At 42.8% G+C, this 19,349-nt stretch overlaps 2 protein-coding genes across 7 annotated transcripts in view; one reads left to right on the top strand and one right to left on the bottom strand.

The window, feature by feature from the left end:
* LOC144688839 (dedicator of cytokinesis protein 7-like) overlaps nt 1-19,349 on the bottom strand; it is a 207,841-nt gene that overhangs the window by 130,114 nt on the left and 58,378 nt on the right. The window lies entirely within an intron of this gene.
* Nucleotides 4,667-17,697, top strand: angptl4 (angiopoietin-like 4). The gene is made up of 7 exons (XM_078555832.1): nt 4,667-5,255; nt 6,719-6,829; nt 7,557-7,671; nt 13,236-13,349; nt 13,740-13,835; nt 16,058-16,333; nt 17,454-17,697. Exons 1-7 carry the CDS (start codon nt 4,770-4,772, stop codon nt 17,627-17,629), a joined length of 1,374 nt encoding a protein of 457 aa, XP_078411958.1. The 5' UTR covers nt 4,667-4,769; the 3' UTR covers nt 17,630-17,697.

Below are 19,349 nucleotides of genomic sequence, written 5' to 3'. Positions count from 1 at the left end.
ATCTTGAATAAATGGAAACGAGGGCTAGGAGAACCAGGACTTGGAGTCAATCATACGTTAAGAATGACTATAAGAATAAATTCGCCTATGGTCAATCATGAACCATAATTGTTAAAGGAAGTGTGTGACAGCACCTGCCATACACACGGCTTTTAATATGTCATAGAACTGGGTATACAGTGAATTATTTTGCTGGTCACAGTGAGGGATGGGAATGGAACACTTCTCACATTCATCTTCTAAACTCAAACCTGTGAGATTTCCAGCATTTGCCAGAAGTCGAATCCTACCCTATATGATAGTGATAGTATGATTTTGTACAAAGCCTCACAAGAGAACTGCAAATATTTCCTGGGACTAAGGTATCCCACAGGGTAACCAGAGCACATTTCAATGGGCAACAGTATCCTTGCAGCAAAAGCTAGAGTCAAGCGCCAGACACACTCAACGTATACATGAGAATGTCTATAGCACAAATTGCATGAAATTATTAATGTTAATTACTTGGTGGATTAGAGTAAATCCAGTTCATTATCATGAAAAATCATTAGCTGTAGTATCTGTTTTATTGAGTAGTTGCATATCAGCAAGGTAACTCAACCTGGAAATAGCCAAGATCGTACCTTTACCCAAAACTAGAAATGCTGATGACTGACCTGCTGATTGGTTGGTGGGACTGGGTTTGTTGACCTCACATGGACACAAACAGGCAATCTGTTTATCAAGAGCATTCCCTGATCTCATCGGTAGTCCAAGCAAGCCGTGTCCAAGTAGCCAAACACACATTGTCCAGATGACCAAACAGAGACAGCCCAAATATCCAACCATCCCCTGCCCAGTTGGCTAACCAGAATTGGTAGGAGCAGGTGGGCAAGACTGCTCATGTGTCTGTGTTTTGTCCACATACCCAAGGGAGGCTGAAGCTGGGGATCTGTGGTAACTGTCTCTGGCAATCTAGTGATGATGGGGAAGACTCTGGATGCGATTGAAGGTATGGTAGATGGGGAGCCCAGGGCAAGGGAGGCCCAAGTTTCTTTCTGGTCAAAGAAATCTAAATTAACATTTTCAAACTTACTTCCTTTAGCACAAGATCAAACTCCCAGCAAATTGGGCCTGAAGGGCAATGTCGTCAATGCGCACCTTCTCCAGCATCCAACTAAAATTGCTGTTCAGTCACTAACAATATTAACGGGCCCCTGCCTGCATGTTTAAAGGAGGACTCCATGGAGTTCCTTTGGGTGACCTGCTGATAGGAGCAAATTAATATCGGGGTACGGCGGGAAGGTAGTGGGATCAGAGGAGGTAAGTCACTGCCCTTTTTACCTTCCATCAGGTGAGGGGTGTTGGAGTTAAAATTGGGTCCACAGGCATACCACTGTGGGTTAACTTCAATGTAACATATATATCAAGTGACAAAATCACAACTGCATCTTGGGGAAAAGTCAGGGTGTGCCTTTCTGTCAAAGGCTGACCTCACAGCTATTGTTTAGTAAAGGCCACAACATTCACAGATATGAACTGCAGATGAAGCTGAAGCACATTATACGTCTTTTGGTGTGTCACAGGAAGATACAGGATCCAAGTGATGGTAATATTATTCGTGCTTTATGACCTCTGTGGGTCAGAATAAACAACTCCATTCCACAAGCTTGATATGGTGTATCAAAAATCTAGTGAAAGCTACCAGTTCCCAGCTCAGTATTTTGCAATCAAGCATAAGTTGATCCAATATTTAGTCTAAGTTTTGGTATATTATATACCCCATATGTCTCACACTGAAGCTGTTGTCTCTGGGACTGGGAGAAAGTGCCAGTAACTATAAAGGCCAGAGATGGGTGGACAGAACTAGAGTAAAGGGCACTGTACTTTTCATGATGAAACAGTTAGTGACGTGAGGTTGGAGATCATGAAGAAAGATTGCACACAGCCATTTAAGGAGCTAGTGAGTAGGAAATGGGCTGTTCATGCCAAAAGTAAAAATTACAGCACTCAGCAAGAAAGGCAGAGTAAGGTATCGGGTTGATTAATCCTGAAAATGTTTAGCAACCACAAATCAAAGAATCTAACATCACATAGCAAGAGATTTCAGCTCAATTTAGAGCATTTATGAAAAACGTGGAAGGGGGCTGATATTCTAATGCCAGGATTATTGGAATGCAAAAATGAATAATTGATTTGACTTCTTTTAACCCCTTATCAAGTGAGTGAAGTATTATTCAGTACTACATTGCACAGAATTTACAGCACAGAAACAGGCCATTCGGTCTAACGGGTCTATGCCAGTGATTACATTCCACACAAGCCTCCTCCCATCCTACTTCATCTAGCCTCATCAACATATCCTTCTATTCCTTTCTTCTCCATGTGCTTATCCAAACTCCTTTTAAATGCGTCCTTGCTTTTCCATTTATCAACTACTCCGAGTGAGAAAGGCTTTTGACTTGCCCTCCTACTAGTGCCAACTTGCACTGCCGTATGGTCCCTGTGGGACCCATCTCCACTTAGTGCCTCAGTGGTGTGGTCAAGTGGCCATATTTCAGGTCAGAGCCCATAAGGCAAATATTTGACAGAGGAAAGAGGACTACACATCTGAGTTTAATCCTGCCCTCCCTTTTATCGCTTCCCCACACATTGTCCAACAAGGGTAACTAAATAGCGATTGTGACCCAGAACCCAGGCTGAATTTTCCCTTCTCTGGCACAGAAGCAATGATGGTGCCCCCACCACTCCACCCCACCCAACTGAGATCATCTAACCAAGGGAGTCATGACAGAGTTTTCCTTTACAAGAAGAATCCACTCTCAGCTTTTTCTTGGAAGTAAAACAGGAATGACAACAAACTAAAGCCAATCCCTATCAGTCTCAAAGGTTCCTGTGCCAAGGAAAGCGAGGGAATGAAAAGGAATTAGAGTGCAACACCTGGAGACAAACCAAGTATAGGTAAGTACCAAGCCTGGATACTGCCCAAAGGAATGTTGGGTGTTTAATCCCGAATTATCAACTCTGGAAGCCTTAAATCCTATAACAGTCACTTCCGACTGTGCAAATTTATTTAATGCAATTCGCAGCAAGTTAGATCTGAAAGCAACCAGAGCCAACTGGAAATTCCAACATCCCATCCTTTTTGTTCCATATGTAATGCGGTTGAGCCAGGATTAACAAAATGAAGCTAACAGTGAACACATGTTTTAACTCAGACTCATTACTAATCGCTCATGATATTAACTATTCAGAAAACACATAACTTTTTTTTATATAAACGTTCTGAGTTTTATGAAATACAAGATCTTTCTTTTAAATCTTTAATCCGGGCTACATTAAGGAAATTATCTCAATAAAATGCAAGGAAAATGTCATTCTGTCCAATTGTGTTAAAACTCTCCCATTGATGCCCTCGCTCTGCTGTTATTAACTCTCCCATCGAATAGGAGCTTGATTTTACATAAAGCCTTTCAGGGCGTCCCAAAGCATTTCACAACCAGTCAAGTACTTTTCATGTGTTATAACATCAGGAAAGGCGGTAATCAATTTGCATTCATGCAGGTCCCATAAACAGTGATGAGATAATTAACTAGAAAATCTGCTTTTTAAAAAGAGAACTAATGTTGATTAAATGTTAGCCAGGGCACCAAAGGAACTCCCTTGCTTTTTTTCAAATAGTGCCATGGGATCTTGTACACTCATCTGAGGGGCAGACAAGTCCCATCAGTGCAACACTCCCTCAGTATTGCATTGAAGTGTCAGCTGGAGAGGGCTTGAACCTGTAAGCTATTCACTCAGAGATGAAAGTGCTACCACTGAGCCAAGGCTAACTCACCACTGAAGTCCATTTTCTGGCACACTGTACTGGTGTGGGCAGTATTCTTTTCATAGTTCCCACCCCAGTATAAAGAATATTAGTCTACATTGCAATACAAAATGCCCCCAACCCTTCCCGCAGTACAGGGCCTTCCTTGTCCCTTTGTTTCTCTCTCTCAAGACCTAGCCTCACTGCATCACTCACTTTTTCTCTCCCGAATGTCTCCTTGCAACAGATGAAATGGAGATCTCTCTGCAAGGTGAATCACAGTGCTGGGCTCCAAACCACTACCACACAATGTCAGTTCTGGGGGGGGGGTAACCACAGGCTACATTCAGCCTGCCATGTGTGGCTAACAACCAGCTGAAGCACAATTTGAGCTTTCTTCAAAGGAACCAGAGCCACCCCTTCCCTCCACCAACTAACCATCTCTAAATTCACCAACCCCTAAAATCTCAAGTTTTTTTTTTAATGTGGGCTGTTGAGCAGATTTAGTTCTGGAAGCTTCTGACACACCACTGCGCTGATCCCAAAAAGCCAATTGAAACCCAATGTGCAAGAAGAGCATGCACTAGCCCCTGGTGTTTTCAAAAGTTTTGCACGGAAATGTCCTGAGGTATTGAAGACCGGGAGCACTGTTGGTTTATTTTAATGAATTAAACATGATGTCATAGTCAAGGAGCAGTAGCTATTTATTCCAGCCTATTTTCCGTTTAGCCAGCCAGGCAGCCAGCAGTGATAGTTTAGAGACGCTCCCCAGGCTGGCCTTTGCCAGCTTCATGCTGTTTTGCTGCGGTGGCTGGGGGCGGCTCCCAGTGACTGGAGCCCGGTATTAAAAGGGGGCAGAGAGGAATCGGGCAGCACAGGAGACAGGGACGGGACAAGAGATAGTCAAGGACGCCAAGAAGAAATATATATATATATACACACACACATATATCGGTTGTAAACCCGGCTTGCGCAAGAGAAGATGAAGCTGCCTTTCGCCGGCCCGCTGTGCATCGTAATCTGTGCAGCCAGTTTCACCGAGGGAGCCGCCGCTGCTAAGAAGGACTCTGCGGCTAGGGAGCGGAAGATGCAGTTCGCCTCTTGGGATGAGGTGAATCTCATCGCTCACGGCCTCCTGCAGCTGGGCCACGGCCTCAAGCAGCATGTGGAGCGGACCAAGGAGCAGCTGCGGGGGGTCACCGAGCAACTGAGCGCCCACAACCGCACCCTGGGCGAGCTGGCCGGCCGCCTGGGCGAACAGCGGCTAGGGCTGGAGGCCGAGGGGCTGCAGACACGGCCGGGCACTCACCTGCCCCAGGTATCCGCCAGCCTGCGGCACAAGGTGGAAGAGATGCAGCAGGACAGGCTGAGGATGGACAAGGCGCTGCAGAGCTTGGAGGAAAAGCTGGAGAGCATTGTGAACGGGAAGAAAGCTGAAAGTGGCCTGGACAACTATAACAACCTCCAAGTAAGTCCCAAAGTTAGTGTAAGAAGTGACACTGTTCACTTATTGTGACATTTCAGTCTATAAGAGAACTCTATATGTCAAGCCATGCAGTAAGTTAACGTGTAGCACTTGGTAACGAATTTGTGAATAATGTAAAAAGTATTGTCTACACCAGACTGAAGTAACTTTCTTCTTACAATGATTAGTCAATCACTTCAATTGTGCAACGTAAATAAGAATAAATTAAGCTTAATTATCTTTTATGAACTCAGATCATTTGAATAAATAGTGGATGGTATCTCTAGTGTGTACTGATTCTGAATCAGTGACACTGGCATCTGTAACAGCTTGCTTAAGCACCAATGCTAACTCTGCTACATTTTACTTTTGTTTTCTTTTAACACTAGGCTACTAAACCAATTTTAATTAGAACGTTTTTTTTTAAAAAAGGTTATGAAAAGAAACTGCCCTTTGCCTGTTACCTTCCTGTTCAGTTTAATTACAGTAAAGAGTGACATGTGTCAGAAATACTCCTCACTATAATCCAGATCTTCAGAAATCTGATTTACTGGAAAACCAGCAATTGTTGAAAGAATGGGACATGTCCAGAGAGAAGGGGACATCCTAATGTTCACAGATTGGGCAGTGAAGATACCAGCCCATATACAGCTGCATACGAGACAATCGTGCAGTGCGTGTGGAGCAGTGAGTAACACGTTGCTGGCTGTGGGCTAGGGATTTACAGTAGCCTCTGCTCAGCACTTGTTGCAGTCAGCACTGTTCAGCAATTCAATAACTAAATGCACTTACTGAGTTTGCTGTAAATGTGTGAGAGGTATAATAGAGGCAAGCAAGAGGAGGAGAAAATAGAGAACTGACACTTTTTAAGCATTCTCCAGATATCCTAAAGTAATTTTTAAAGAACGATGGTTTTTTTAAAAAAATTAGGCAAATGCAGCAGCCAATATCTGCACTGCAAGATCCCACAAAAAAAACAAATGAGTAATGACCAAATAATCTGCATTTGATGGTCAGCTGAGTGAAAAGTGATGGCCAGGTCCATGGTTGAAATCCCTTTTAAATATACAATAGGATTTTTTTTTTTACATTCACCTGAATAGGCAAATTAATATCCACACCACTGTCTCAGTATTGCACTGTAGGTACCAACCTAGTTTACTTGATGAAATTCTGGTGTGGGATTTGAACATCCAAACTTTTTTCTAAGGGTATCCCTCCACCTTAACAGAGCTGACGCTAAAATCACAACAATAAGTTGTTTCTTTCTGATTTTCTGAGGTTAGAGGGATGGGTTCTTAAACATAGTTGTTCAATTAGCTTGCACTTTAGTTGGGCTGATAGTTGTGTGCCCAGATATTGTCTGCATGAAATTACAGTAGTGTTTAAGTTGCAAATTTTCAGAAACTCTGAATCATATATAATTAACCTTTACTGAACTTTAAAATATTTATTTACTTTTGCAGTCCATAATGGAAACTCAAAGTAGAAACATTGATGAGCTGCTGACGAGAATAAAGGACCAGCAGTGGCAGCTTGACAAGCAGAGCATTCAGATCAAGATTCTGCAAAGCCAGGTGCGTGACCATAATTGCAAATGTGCAATTGTGTGTGACCACAATTGCAAACATGAAATATGCATGGGCAAAACAATGTACGCAATCACTGTCTTAAATATACACGGTATGTGTGACCAGTAAGCATACACGGGCATGTGACCAGAGTGTCAAATATTAAGCATACATGGGCAAAGCAAGATACATGACCCATGATAAATATGGACCAAGCAGTCTGGAGTCAACTGATCTCTGCCACAATAATGGAATGAGCCTACTTTGGCTTAATGCTCCTGGAATAGCAGGGAGGAAGAAAGTCAAAATCAACCAGAGTTCCTGGTCATTTTCCAATAACTCCAGCTTTCATTGTAAGCGTTGCGATATTGGGTGAAGAGAAAATGAGGTGTGGCACTGATGCCCTCCTATAATGCTGAATGGTCTGCCAGGATTCATAGTCTAGGCTCACTGAAGGAAAGCAACTTGGGCAAAGTAGTAGAGTGCCAGTGTGGAACTGTACACAAGACAGAAGGAAGGGAGAGAGCTGAAATACACAGCACTAATATACCAAGCTGTTGAAACACTGATCAGGAGCACAGGTAGAGGCAGTGTTACATATCCAAACTCTGCTTTACTTAACTGTCTGATCTATCTGGTGTGATACTATATTGTGGTGTGCTGCATATAATTCTGAACTGTATCAGTGGGTAGTGAGAGGTAACATCACCCAGTCTCTTCTTTCCAACTACAGCTGCAAGAAAACAAATTACAGCTGAAAGAGAGCCCGCATTGGAAGTCGATTCTCAAACGAAGAGTGGAGGTATTTCCTCAAACACGCAGCAGTGTGGAGCCTAGGCCAGCTGACAGTAAGTAGATCCCTTTGATTGAAAAAATTGCAGTAAAATTCACAGACTCAGATCAAACTGCAGGTGGAAAAATAACAGAACAGATGTCCCCTCTCCCTTTTTGGTCCATCTCACTCTTTCTTACAGCTACATCTGGTCTTTTAGATAACGGGTTTTCAACTAAAATTAAAGCAGATTTAATAGTTTATTCCAGAGGCAACTGTAGTTGTTAGTAAGAAGTGGAATCTCACATTGAGGAAAATTCCACATCATTATTCCAAGATCTCTGAGAAGAAAATCGCTCCGACACATGCATAGGGCCCCCCACACACACACACAAACACACACGTGAACAAACACACAGAGACTCATGTCACTGAGTCTCCGCAGGAACTAACAGCTGTATATTGGGGGCTGTAGGAGTGTGTTTGAATCTCCTTAACCTGGGATTTCATGTCAACAGATGTCTGCTACACTGATGTTCAAGCAGAATGGAGAGCCAGCTGGACGTTGAACGTTCTGTGCAGAACACAACAGCAAATGGAATGTCTTCCTGGCTGCTGGCCAACTAGGAGAAAGGGCGCTCTGAGTTACAGGCAGGCAGCAAAGCAGGCAAATTCCTTGGAGACCCTTTGCCTATAAACAGACTAACTTTAAACCCTCTCTACGTTCTATAAATTTTTTAAAAAATAATTTATTGGAAAAGGCAAACACAAAGTTTTATTTGAATCCATGAATCTAGGAGCCAAAACGTTAGGGAGGCTAGCAAATCAGCCCTGATTCCTGCTCCTGGTCACTAGTACAGACCCCAGCTAGAATGAGTGTGCAGATAACGAGCATAGACAGGATCAGGCTTGGCTGTGATTACCCCCATGGTTGAGCATCCCACGGAGACTCAATGGCCATGTTTTGCAAAACTTCAATGTTGCAGTTGAGGTACCCTTGGAGGAATGCAGAATGAGGGGAGATTTGATGGAGTGTACAAGACAGGTTTGGATAAGGTTGATAAAGAAAAGCTGCTCCTGTTGGCTGATGGGACAAGGGCTACGATGGAAGGTGGGATGTGAGGAAGAACTCTTTTTTAGGTAGTGAGCGGTGATGACCTGAAACTTTCTGCCAACAAGATTGGTGGACGTGGAGACAATCAATGACTTCAAAAGCAAATTGATGGGTCCTTGAGGGGCATAAACTTGCAAGGTTACAAGGACAGAGCAGGAGAATGGAACTGACTGGATTGCCTTAGAGAGCTGGCATGTACTTGATGGGCCAAATGGCCCTTCTGTACCACTATGACTCTTAAGGAGATCCCTCAAGAGTTGGTACCTTTCCCCATTCAATGACTGCACAAGTATAAAAACGAATAAAGGTCTGGCACCAGTATTTAAAAAGCAGGACTGAGAATTAAATATTAGCAATAAATAGCAAGACTGGGTATTAAATGCTAGCAATAAACTGCAGGATTGTGAATATCTGCAAAGAAAAATGAGGTTAACATTGAGGATGTGGAACATGAAATCTGCCTTTTGCCTATATAGATGCTGATGCTTTGCTGTCCACTTCCTGTTTTTAAACTTCAAACCTCCAGCATTCTGGTATCTTCTTTAACCAGGGCTATGTGCAGTTTTAAGGCTCAGCATATAATCATTTCAGCCACGCTCCCAGTTCCAGGCAGGCCTCGTGCTCAGAGGCTGATCACTGAATAGGGCGGTCCCACTGAATGGCTGCTGACTCTACCCTGATTGGAGGAGGAGGAGGACTCTCCCAAACAATGGACCGTTCAGGAATTTCTTACGAAAGAAACACCAGCAACTGGCTGCCAGCCAACTGGGTGAAAGTTGAATCTGCTGTGAGCTGGCAGGAAATATTAAAGACTTTTATCTGCAGAATAGGAGAGAAGCTTTTAAACTTTTTTTTTTGTTTTTAAAATAAAACTTGAGAGTAACATGGCACAAGGCCAAGTGAGTGAAAGTTGAAGAGCCTGATTCATAACAGCTCCTCACTTCCGTCCTGAACTTTCTGCGGGTGGTTGTTTTCTCTGTATGATTCCTTCCCTTATGCAGATTTCACCCCCCCCCCCCCCCACCCCACCCACTGTTCAGTTCTTCCCACAACACACTGACCTTTCCCCCACTTCCAAACCAAGCAACCAATGGGAAGTGTGTCAGAAGTAAAGACACAGAGACCATCGTTTTTTTTGCAGAGGGTCTAAGCTTCAGGACATTTTCTTAGATTTAGCATCACGGGCCGTTTCTGTTAGTGAAACTTGTGATCCCCACCCAGGGACTCAATTTTATTGTCTGGGTAAACTTAAGACCCAGGATTGAATAGTGAACCACTGTTACTGTACTTCACTTTGCCAAATTTATCATGACTCACCACTCTTAAGTAGGTAAAAGAATATATATATCACCCTCTATTGTGACCCACAACAAAGAACCCAGTAGCTAATCTGTCATAGTCTAAAATGCTTCATTTCTGTTACTAGAGGGTTGAGTTTAAATATTTCTGGAATATAATTTCTAGGAACAGCAGTAGTAGGCTATTCAGCCCCTTGAGCTTTTCTTCCATTCAGCTAGATCACAGCATTTCTGTAACTCAATTCCATTTATCCACCTTTTGTTCCATATCCATTTAAACTCTGAGGAAAACTGGGAAATTTTTTGATACACACACACAGATTCTCCAGTTTCACCCCAAAATCCTATTGGAAATTTCAGATACAAGTTGTGTTTCTTGCCGTTTAGAAACAGAACCTACAACACAACCAACACTGACCATCAAAATACATGACGTAGCTGGAAGTGATTATACACTCTAGAAAGGTATTATTCAGTGTTTGAAGCTGCATAATTTGTTTACTAAAGTTTAAATGCTGATCTATCCCCACCCACCACTCTTTCCCCTACCACCCCCCCCACCCACCCCCCAAACCAGTTTTAAACTCAATCCCAGACATAAACTGGAACCTTATTAATTAGTAAAGGCTCCAGCCCAACAAGCCCCTTTAAATTGGATAGTGAGTATTTTAAACATTTAAGCTGTCAGATTCATGCAGTTACTCCAAAAGCACCTCCTAACCAGATGTGGCTATTTGTTAAACAGTACCACAACTGTTTAGTGAAGTAGCTGAATCTGGAACAGGGCTGGGCTGTTCACTGTCTGCATTATACATTCCTCATACATCTTGGGCTGTACATTCCCTGTACAACAGAAGGACATCACAGCCTGAGCTATAAAGTTTACAGTGAACATACATCCTATGTTATGCAGCTGCTCTATACAGTGACTGTACATAAATAATAATTTGTATAGCATCTTCAACTTGAAAAAATGGCCCAAGGTATTAGGAAAATAGACCCCAAAAGGAAGAGCGAATAGAAGGGGTGACCATAACTTGGTCAAAGAGGTGGGCTTTAACAAGAGTCTGAAAAGGGAGAGTGGGGAAGGGAGGTGAAGAGGCAGAGAGGTTCAAACAGAGAATTTCAGAGCGTGGGACACCTAGGGCTGAAGGGACTGATACTAATGGTAGGTTGAAGGGTGGGTGAGGTGGGCAGAGCCTGGAGTCTGAGACATGGGGTTTTGGGTGACTGGAGGAGCTTCCAGAGGTGTGGAGGGTTGAAGCTGTGGTGGATTTAAATACTAGGGTGAGAATTTAAAATTTCCATTTTTGGGGTACTGAGAGCCACTGGTGGTCAGGGGGGTGATGGGAAAACTAAACAAGATAAGGGTAGCAGAGTTATGGTTGAGCTGAAGTTCAGAGGGTGTACAATTGGGGAACTAAGATGGGCTCTGGTAAGGGTGAAAGCAGGTGTTACAGAGGTGGAAATCGGTCTTTGCAATGCAGGGAATGTAGGGTTGGCAAATCTCTGGGTTGAATAGGATGCTGATGTTATGAAGACGCCAGTATATGCTCACCCTGTATAGCAATTGTGCACCACACATCCCCGGCTATACATTCATTATACACCAGATGAACATCACACATCCTGCACTATATGTTCCTGATCTCTGTTTATTTAGCATTACTGGTAAAAGCTGTGACACAAATTGCATCAAGACAGTTAAGCTTCAAAAACATCTTGTTCAAGTGCCAGAACTATTTCCATTGTAAAATAAAGTGTTGAGCAGACAGTCCCTGCATCAGTGACTGCGCTCAGCAGGGATTCGGAGACTGAACAGGGAAACTAGCAACAGAACTTTACATTAAAACTAGAGCAAACAAACACAAATGGTTCAGTGAATGTCAAATAGCTTGCGTGATCCAGTGCTCGTGGATTAAGCTGTGAGAAATGCCTGACTGCTGCTGCAAGGAGGGGCACAGAAGGTTCCTGGGACAACTAGGTAAAAGTTCATGTTTACTTCAGCCTGAAGAAAAGCTCCAATGGAGCCCTCCTAATCCTTTCACCTTGAACAACACTGAGCTGCTTCTGTTACAGCTTCAAAAATAATCCAACAAAAACAGCACAGCATGACCTGCAGCTCAGCTCAGATCCAGTGTATGAGTTAACAATCAACAAGATTAAAACTTGGCTCTGTAACTCATACCCCAAAACTTAGTGTGTGGAATTTACAGAGATGTTCAACAGGGTCACCACTAAAGTACTGAAAAACTCTCGACGCACTTTCATCTACACGTCCACTTGTGGGAGAGGTTTAAAGTGGGGTTTCTCGTTGCCTGGGTGACCAGAATGGAAAGATCTAAACTAAAAGAGAAACTAATGTCAAAATGAACAGAAACAATTAATAAATCTAAACAAGATAAGATTCCTCAAATCCAATTCAAAAACTGTAAAAGCTTGGTGTTTTCTTCACTAATTTATCTCAAACCAGTTGCAGCAAGAAAGCGCCCTCATCAGTTCTGGGTTAAATACAGGGCTAATGGTAGAGCAAAGTTTACCAAACTGTGCACAGGCTGTGTTTATTCACTCATGCTCACACTTGCCTGAATTCACAGACACTCTGGCTGAAGTGTATTCGAAGAGTTGGCTAGGGAGGATATATCACAAGGCTGTAAGTGTTCTGGAGAGTGGGATGGGGTTGGAGGTGACATGTGCTCCTCCCAGTAGTTGTGCAATGCTCACACATACTCAGCCATTCAGACACAACTCCCACACATCCACGCCTAGGATGTTCAGCTGTGAGGTAAAGAGCCTTTTGTAGCAAAGGAGCTGATCTTTTAACAGTGACAGTTGGCAGTGCTGAGTTGCCAAAGTTCGAAGTTCAGGCAAACAAATCTCATCTTGTCACAGAGGGAAAATGCAATTCTATTTCACAAGAGTCTGAAACTTCTCGATTCAGACTTGAAGCATTCTGTTTGAAGAGGGTAAAACTTAACAATTCATTAACACAAAAGTCAAAGTCTTGTCTGATGTTACTTTTGCATCTTCTGGAGATGAGAATTACAAATAAAGCACAGGATAAAACCAGAACCTATGTTTCTTTGGGCCTGCCATGAATTTAACAACTTGTATCTGGAAAGCACTTTTAATTAGAAAAATCTATGAGACTACTCAAATGCAGCAAAACAAGAGTGAAGAAATCCCCAAAACCTATTGGGTGCACACTATTATTTTGTTTTCCTGCAGAACTTCCCTCTGGTTGTCACCAACTATTCCTGGAAGGACAGCGAACCAGCAGTGTACACAAAATCCAGCCAGTAGGCTCACAGCCCTTTGAAGCATTCTGTCAAATGACAGAAGGTAAGAATTTAAATATTACTGAAAGAGTCTAGGACTCGAGGGACATGGGCTCAATGGCTCACTGAAAAGGGGTCAGGGGCCAAAGGTCATATTGAAACAGGACCAGAACCACTTGTGGAAACCGGGTGATGGACTGTTGTCACTCAGGATTGGGGATGGAGCCAGCACCGTTTGCTCCTGGTAACAAGGCTGGAGCCACTGGGGGAGCAGGGGTAGTGGGGGCAAAGAAGAATAACCACAGCTACCTGTAACATTGATCCTGGGGTGAGAAGGAGCTGCTTGTGGAGTCAGAACTGCTCTTGGCTCTGTCTAAATCTAATTTTAAACCTCATCCTTCTTTGGAAGAGTGAAATCCACGTGTAGATTCAAACAAGTTTTGTCTTCCAACAGAAGGTGGCTGGACCATCGTTCAGAGACGGAGGGATGGGTCAGTGGACTTTGACCGGCTCTGGCAGGCATACAAGGATGGATTTGGCAACCTTACCGGTAAGCAGAATTCCACAGCGTTTTTCTTTGAGACTGTTTTCTCACTTCATAAGAGACTCGGGCAGCAGCAGTTGGGTTCCCAATCCTGATCACCAGGCAATACACCCCTGCTTAAAAAGTGGGTGCATGGATGAGCAACAAGGACAGAATTACACCATGCTGCTCCCTCCTGGTGGGGTATTAAAGTTCACTTTCGATCCAGTGCCTTCATGAGATGAAGGGAGTAAACAGGAAAGAAAAAACGGTAAAGCCTTCATGTCAGATGTAAATAACGAGCAAATAAATCGCTCCAATAATTCTGTGATCTACACAAAGAAAGAACTTGCATTTATATAGCGCCATTTACAACTCCTAAATGTCCCAAAGCTTTATACAGCAAATGATGTCTATCACCGTTGTAAATGTAGGAAACATTACAACAAAGGAGTATAGTAATATAGCAATTATGTTACTGGATTAGCAATCCAGAGACATAAATTCCAAGCCCACCATGGCAGTTGAGCAACTCAAAATCAGTTAATTCATAAAAATATGGAATTAAAAAAGCTAGTCTCAGTAATAGTGACCATGAAACTACTGGATTGACGTAAAAGTCCATCTGGTTCACTAATGTCCTTTAGTGTCCAAATGCTCCCTTCTTCTCAAGAAGGAAATCTGCTGTCCTCACCTGGTCTGGCCTATTTGTGACTCCAGACCCATAGCAATGTGGGTGACTCCTAACTGCCCTCTGAAATCGCCTAGCAAGTCACTCAGTTGTACAGGGACAGTCAATAAATGTTGGCTTTGTCAGTGATGCACACATTCCCATGAATGAATTACATAAAACCATCAGAGACAATTTGCGCACAGCAAGGTCTGACAACAGCGATGTTATAAGGAGCAGATGGTCATTTTAGTAATGTCAGCTGAGGGATGAATATTGGCCAGAACTTAGATTTTCGGAAGGCATTTGATAAAGTGCCACATCAAAGGTTATTGCAGAAAATAAAAGCTCATGGTATAGGGGGTAACATATTGGCATGTAAAGAAGATAGGCTAGCTAACAGGAAAAAGAGCTGGCATAAGTGGGTCTTTTTCTGCTTGGCAGGATGTGACAAGTCATGTGCCACATGAATCAGTGCTGGAGCCTCAACTTTTTACAATTTATATAAATGACTTGGATGAAGGGACTGAAGGTCTGGTTGCTAAATTTGCTGATGACACAAAGATAGGTAGGAAAGTAAGTTGTGAAGAGGACGTAAGGAGGCTACAAAGTAACAAGGGTTAAGTGAGTGGGCAAAGATCTGGCAAATGAAGTATAATGTGGGCAAATGTAAAATCGTTCATTTTGGCAGGAAGAATTTTTAAAAATAGCTTATTATCTAATTGGTGAGAGATTGCAGAGCTCTGAGATTCAAAGGGATCTGGTGTCCTGGTGCATGAATCACAAAAGGCTAGTGTGCAGATTCAGCAAGTAATTAGGAAAGCTAATAGAATGTTATCATTTATTGTGAGGGGAATTGATTACAAAAGTAGGGAGGTTATGCTTCAGTTGTACAGGGAATTATTGAGACCACATCTGGAGTATTGTGTATAGTACTGGTCTCCTTTTTAAAGAAAGATGTAAATACATTAGAAGCAGTTCAAAGAACATTTACTAGGCTGATACCAGGAATGGGCAGGTTGTCTTATGAGGAAAGATTGGACAGGTTAGGCTTGTATCCACTGGAATTTAGAAGAGTAAGAAGCGACTTAATTGGACCCTTTAAGTTCTTGAGGGGTCTTGACAGGGTAGATGTGGAGAGGATGTTTCCTCTCGTGGGAGAATCTAGAACTAGGGGTCACTGTTTTAAAATAAGGGGTCGCTCATTTAAGACAGAGATGAGGAGAATTTTTTTCTCAGGGTTGTCTCTTTGGAACTCTCTTCCTGAAAAGGCGTTGGAATATTTTTAATGCAGAACTAGATATATTCTTGATTAACGAGGAGGTGAAAGGTTATCGGGGGTAGGCAGGAATGTGAAGTTGAGGTTACATTCAGATCAGCCATGATCTTATTGAATGGCAGAGCAGGCTTAAGGGGCCAAGTGGCCTACTCCTGTTCCTAATTTGTATGTTCGTATGTAGGACACACAAGTGAATAATTAGAGAGGCTGTCAAAAGGTAATTCAAAAAAAAACAAATCCCCATTCAATAAATGGAATTCTATGTTCTGGTCTGACTGCTTCTAATGTTCTTGATTTCAGGTGAATTCTGGTTGGGTCTGGAGAAACTTTATACCATCGTGCATCAGGGTGGCTATCTCCTGCGTATTGAGCTGGAGGACTGGGAGAATCACACTGAGCACACAGAATATCCCTTCAGCCTGGGCAGCGAAGCCACTGACTACACCATGACCCTCAAGAGCCCCATTTCTGGAAACCTCAAGAATGCCATCAGCGAATCAAGCGGACTGGGTTTTTCAACTCGAGACCGGGACCACGATCTGAAGTTCAACATGAGCTGTGCCAAACACCTGACAGGTCAGTCCTGAGGCATACCCAATAATTGCTGGAATGTTAAAGCAGCGGAGCATTCCTTCAAGGTCCTCCTAGGGGACATGGGTTATTCCAGCTCACAGGCATCTGTACAAATACAAGCTATATGGAGAGAGATTGAAGAAGCTGAGATTGTTTTCAATAGAGCAGAGAAGGTTAAAAGTAACTTAATAGGGGATTATGGGATGTTTTGATAAAATATGGAGAAACTACTTCCTCGGGCAAGTGAGTTGGTAACCAGAGGCCATAGGTTTAAATTAATTGTCAAAAAAACTAGAGGGAAAATAAGGAGAAATTTTGCACAAAGACAGTTATGATGACCTGGAAAGGATGATGGAAGCAAATTCCAGAGGAACTTTCAAAGATCAATTGGACATTTCCTTGAAGAGGACTAATTTGGAGGGCTGTGGGGGGAAAAAGCTGGGGATAATTGGATAGCTGTGCTGTCAGATTCTATAATTCTATACCAGGGCACCACGATATGGGAGATTGAGGATGGGGAAAGGGTGGAGGGAAACTGAAGTCAGCCATCCACATGTGGTGTGGGAAGAGGAACTCTGCACTGTCCGATTGGGAGGTGCTATTTCTGCACTTCCCTTGGCAGGGGTCATCAGCAGCAGAGAGAACAAATAGACAGAAACATCACAGAGTCCTGAGTGATCACATCCCTCGAATTCCCAGAGGGGCAGAGTCCTGGGCATAAATCCACTCACATGTTGGTGACCTTAAAGCAGTAACCTGTGCGCATTGGGGTCCCAGGACCTGCCTACACCTTTATCTTAATAGAATTTGTGATTCTCAAAGAGTGGACTCTGTGTCAAGCCAGCTGAAACTTGAACTGTACATTTGAGAGTAGATTGGTTTTGAGACTCTTCAACACATTTGAATTGGCAACAGTTTCCCGCCAAGCGATGGCCCCAAACCCCCTCCCCCACCCGGTAATGGGTTTTTACCACCATCCCCCCCCCACCTTGGCAACAGGTTCCACACGCATCAAATATTCGGCAGACTTAGCAAGTAAACACCTCACAGGAGAAATGAGCAGGCTGGGGTGGTTTCTAATTTACTTACAAGCTTTAAAAGGTATCTCTCTTAACTATTCTAGGTGGATGGTGGTTCACCACCTGTGGGCAGGCCAACCTGAATGGCAAGTATTTCGCCAGCAAGCCCCGACAGCGGCACGAGAGAAAACAGGGAATATTCTGGAAGCCCTGGAAAGGCAGAAATTACCCCCTGAAAACCACAACGATGATGATTCGCCCGATGGATCTAGAAGCATAAACATCAACAGCTCAGATTCTGGCCAAGACTGAGAGTGAGAGAGCGATAGAGAGAGATACAGAAAGATACAGAAAAGCTGTCAATGTTTACATCTGGGATGAGAATACAATGCAATATTCTAAGGAAAAATGGATGCACTGACTAGAGTCTCCAAACATGTATATTTTTATCTGTTTATGCAACAAAACAATGCAGCAAATATCCCAGGATTAACGGCTGAGCTATGCAAGTGTATTCAAAGTCCACAAGCCACTCTAAGCAGCTATTAGTTTGCCCTTTGTGTTTTATAAATTAAGATTTCAGAAAAGTAAATTCAGTTAACTTCTGTAGAAACAGTTTGTGAGCTTCCCCACTGCTTATTCTGCTTCCTACCCCCTGTCACAGATTATACAGTGAGTACCTATGTTATCAAATCGGGAAGACCCTAAGTTTAATCGTTGCCTCATTTGGAGTAAGTTATTTGTACTTCAGCAAACTGTGTACACACCCCTGTCAGTGTGCGCATGGCGGCCTGACGCTCTGTCAGTGTGCGCACCAGGGAATTGCAAAATCCCTGGATATTAATGAATCTTTATCAGTTCAATAGAAAACGCACCATGTGATCCACTGAAGAGCCAGTCCAAGGCTGTCAGAATCAAACTGGCAGCACACTGTAGTCTTTCCTAGCTCTAAAAGGGACAATTTTCTACCATTCCCGTGTCTCCTCCATAAAGCTGCTCTGCGTTTTACTCTAAAATAGAGTCAAACGGATATATAGTTTATGGTGGAACTTCTACAATAAAGGTGAATGCAGTCTAGGCTCCAGCATAAACCCAGAGCGACAGCCCTGGATTCGGGTGCCTCCAATACCATTGTCCCAGTGCCCTGGTCACTGTTTATACCAGTTTCATTGTTACACTTATAGCTTTATTCCTACTCAAAGGAATGTGTCCAAGTCATATTGACTTTATCACCGTGGCTAGTAATAGCTTCAGAATCGAGACTATTAATTGTTCGTTTTGCTTTGTGTATTTAAACATTTAATATTCCAAACCTGCCTTTTGTAATTTATAAAGGCTCAGCTTCTCCCAGAGGGGAATATGAGTCGGTCTCTATTGTCTGCTGTACATAACCTTTAAATCCTGTTATTTTAATATCAAATGATTTCTTTATTTCTTATTTTTGTCTAAAAAAAAAACTATTCTTTGGTTAAAATATTTCTGGTCTATTTGTTTATTCCTGTGGGGAATGGGAGTGCAGTTTTTGGTGAGTGTCTGATTAGATGACAGTCACGTTATCCTTCATACATCATAGGAACATACAATTGCTAGAAGGAAAGAAATGATCACGGTTCATTTATTTTACCTTCTATTCAATCTGATTGCATTGTGCAACTATGATGCTGGAGTTGTTGACTAATCCTAGTTATCAATCTCTGTCAACAACAGAGCCGGACATGAAGTGATGGAAACCAAGCAGTGAAAAAGGTATAGGATCCATGGGTCCAAAGGCACTTGTTCCAAACACACCTACCATGACATGTCTGAAATTACTCATTTGGTCTTTCTCAAAAATGTTCTTTTCTGGAAGTAACTCAGTCACTGGCCCAATCCAGGACAAAATCTGGTAGAAGGCCAGGCTCAATACGGGACACATTCACATTCTTCCTAACCCACTAATTCCCACCACTCAGCTGATTCCATACAGGAAGATACAAGAACTTCATCCAGGGCCCTGGGGA

This window comes from Cetorhinus maximus, chromosome 13 (assembly GCF_964194155.1).
Source record: "Cetorhinus maximus chromosome 13, sCetMax3.hap1.1, whole genome shotgun sequence".
NCBI lineage: Eukaryota > Metazoa > Chordata > Chondrichthyes > Lamniformes > Cetorhinidae > Cetorhinus > Cetorhinus maximus.
The sequence above is the reverse complement of the archived record's forward strand: the minus strand, read 5'-3'. Positions and strand labels throughout refer to the sequence as shown.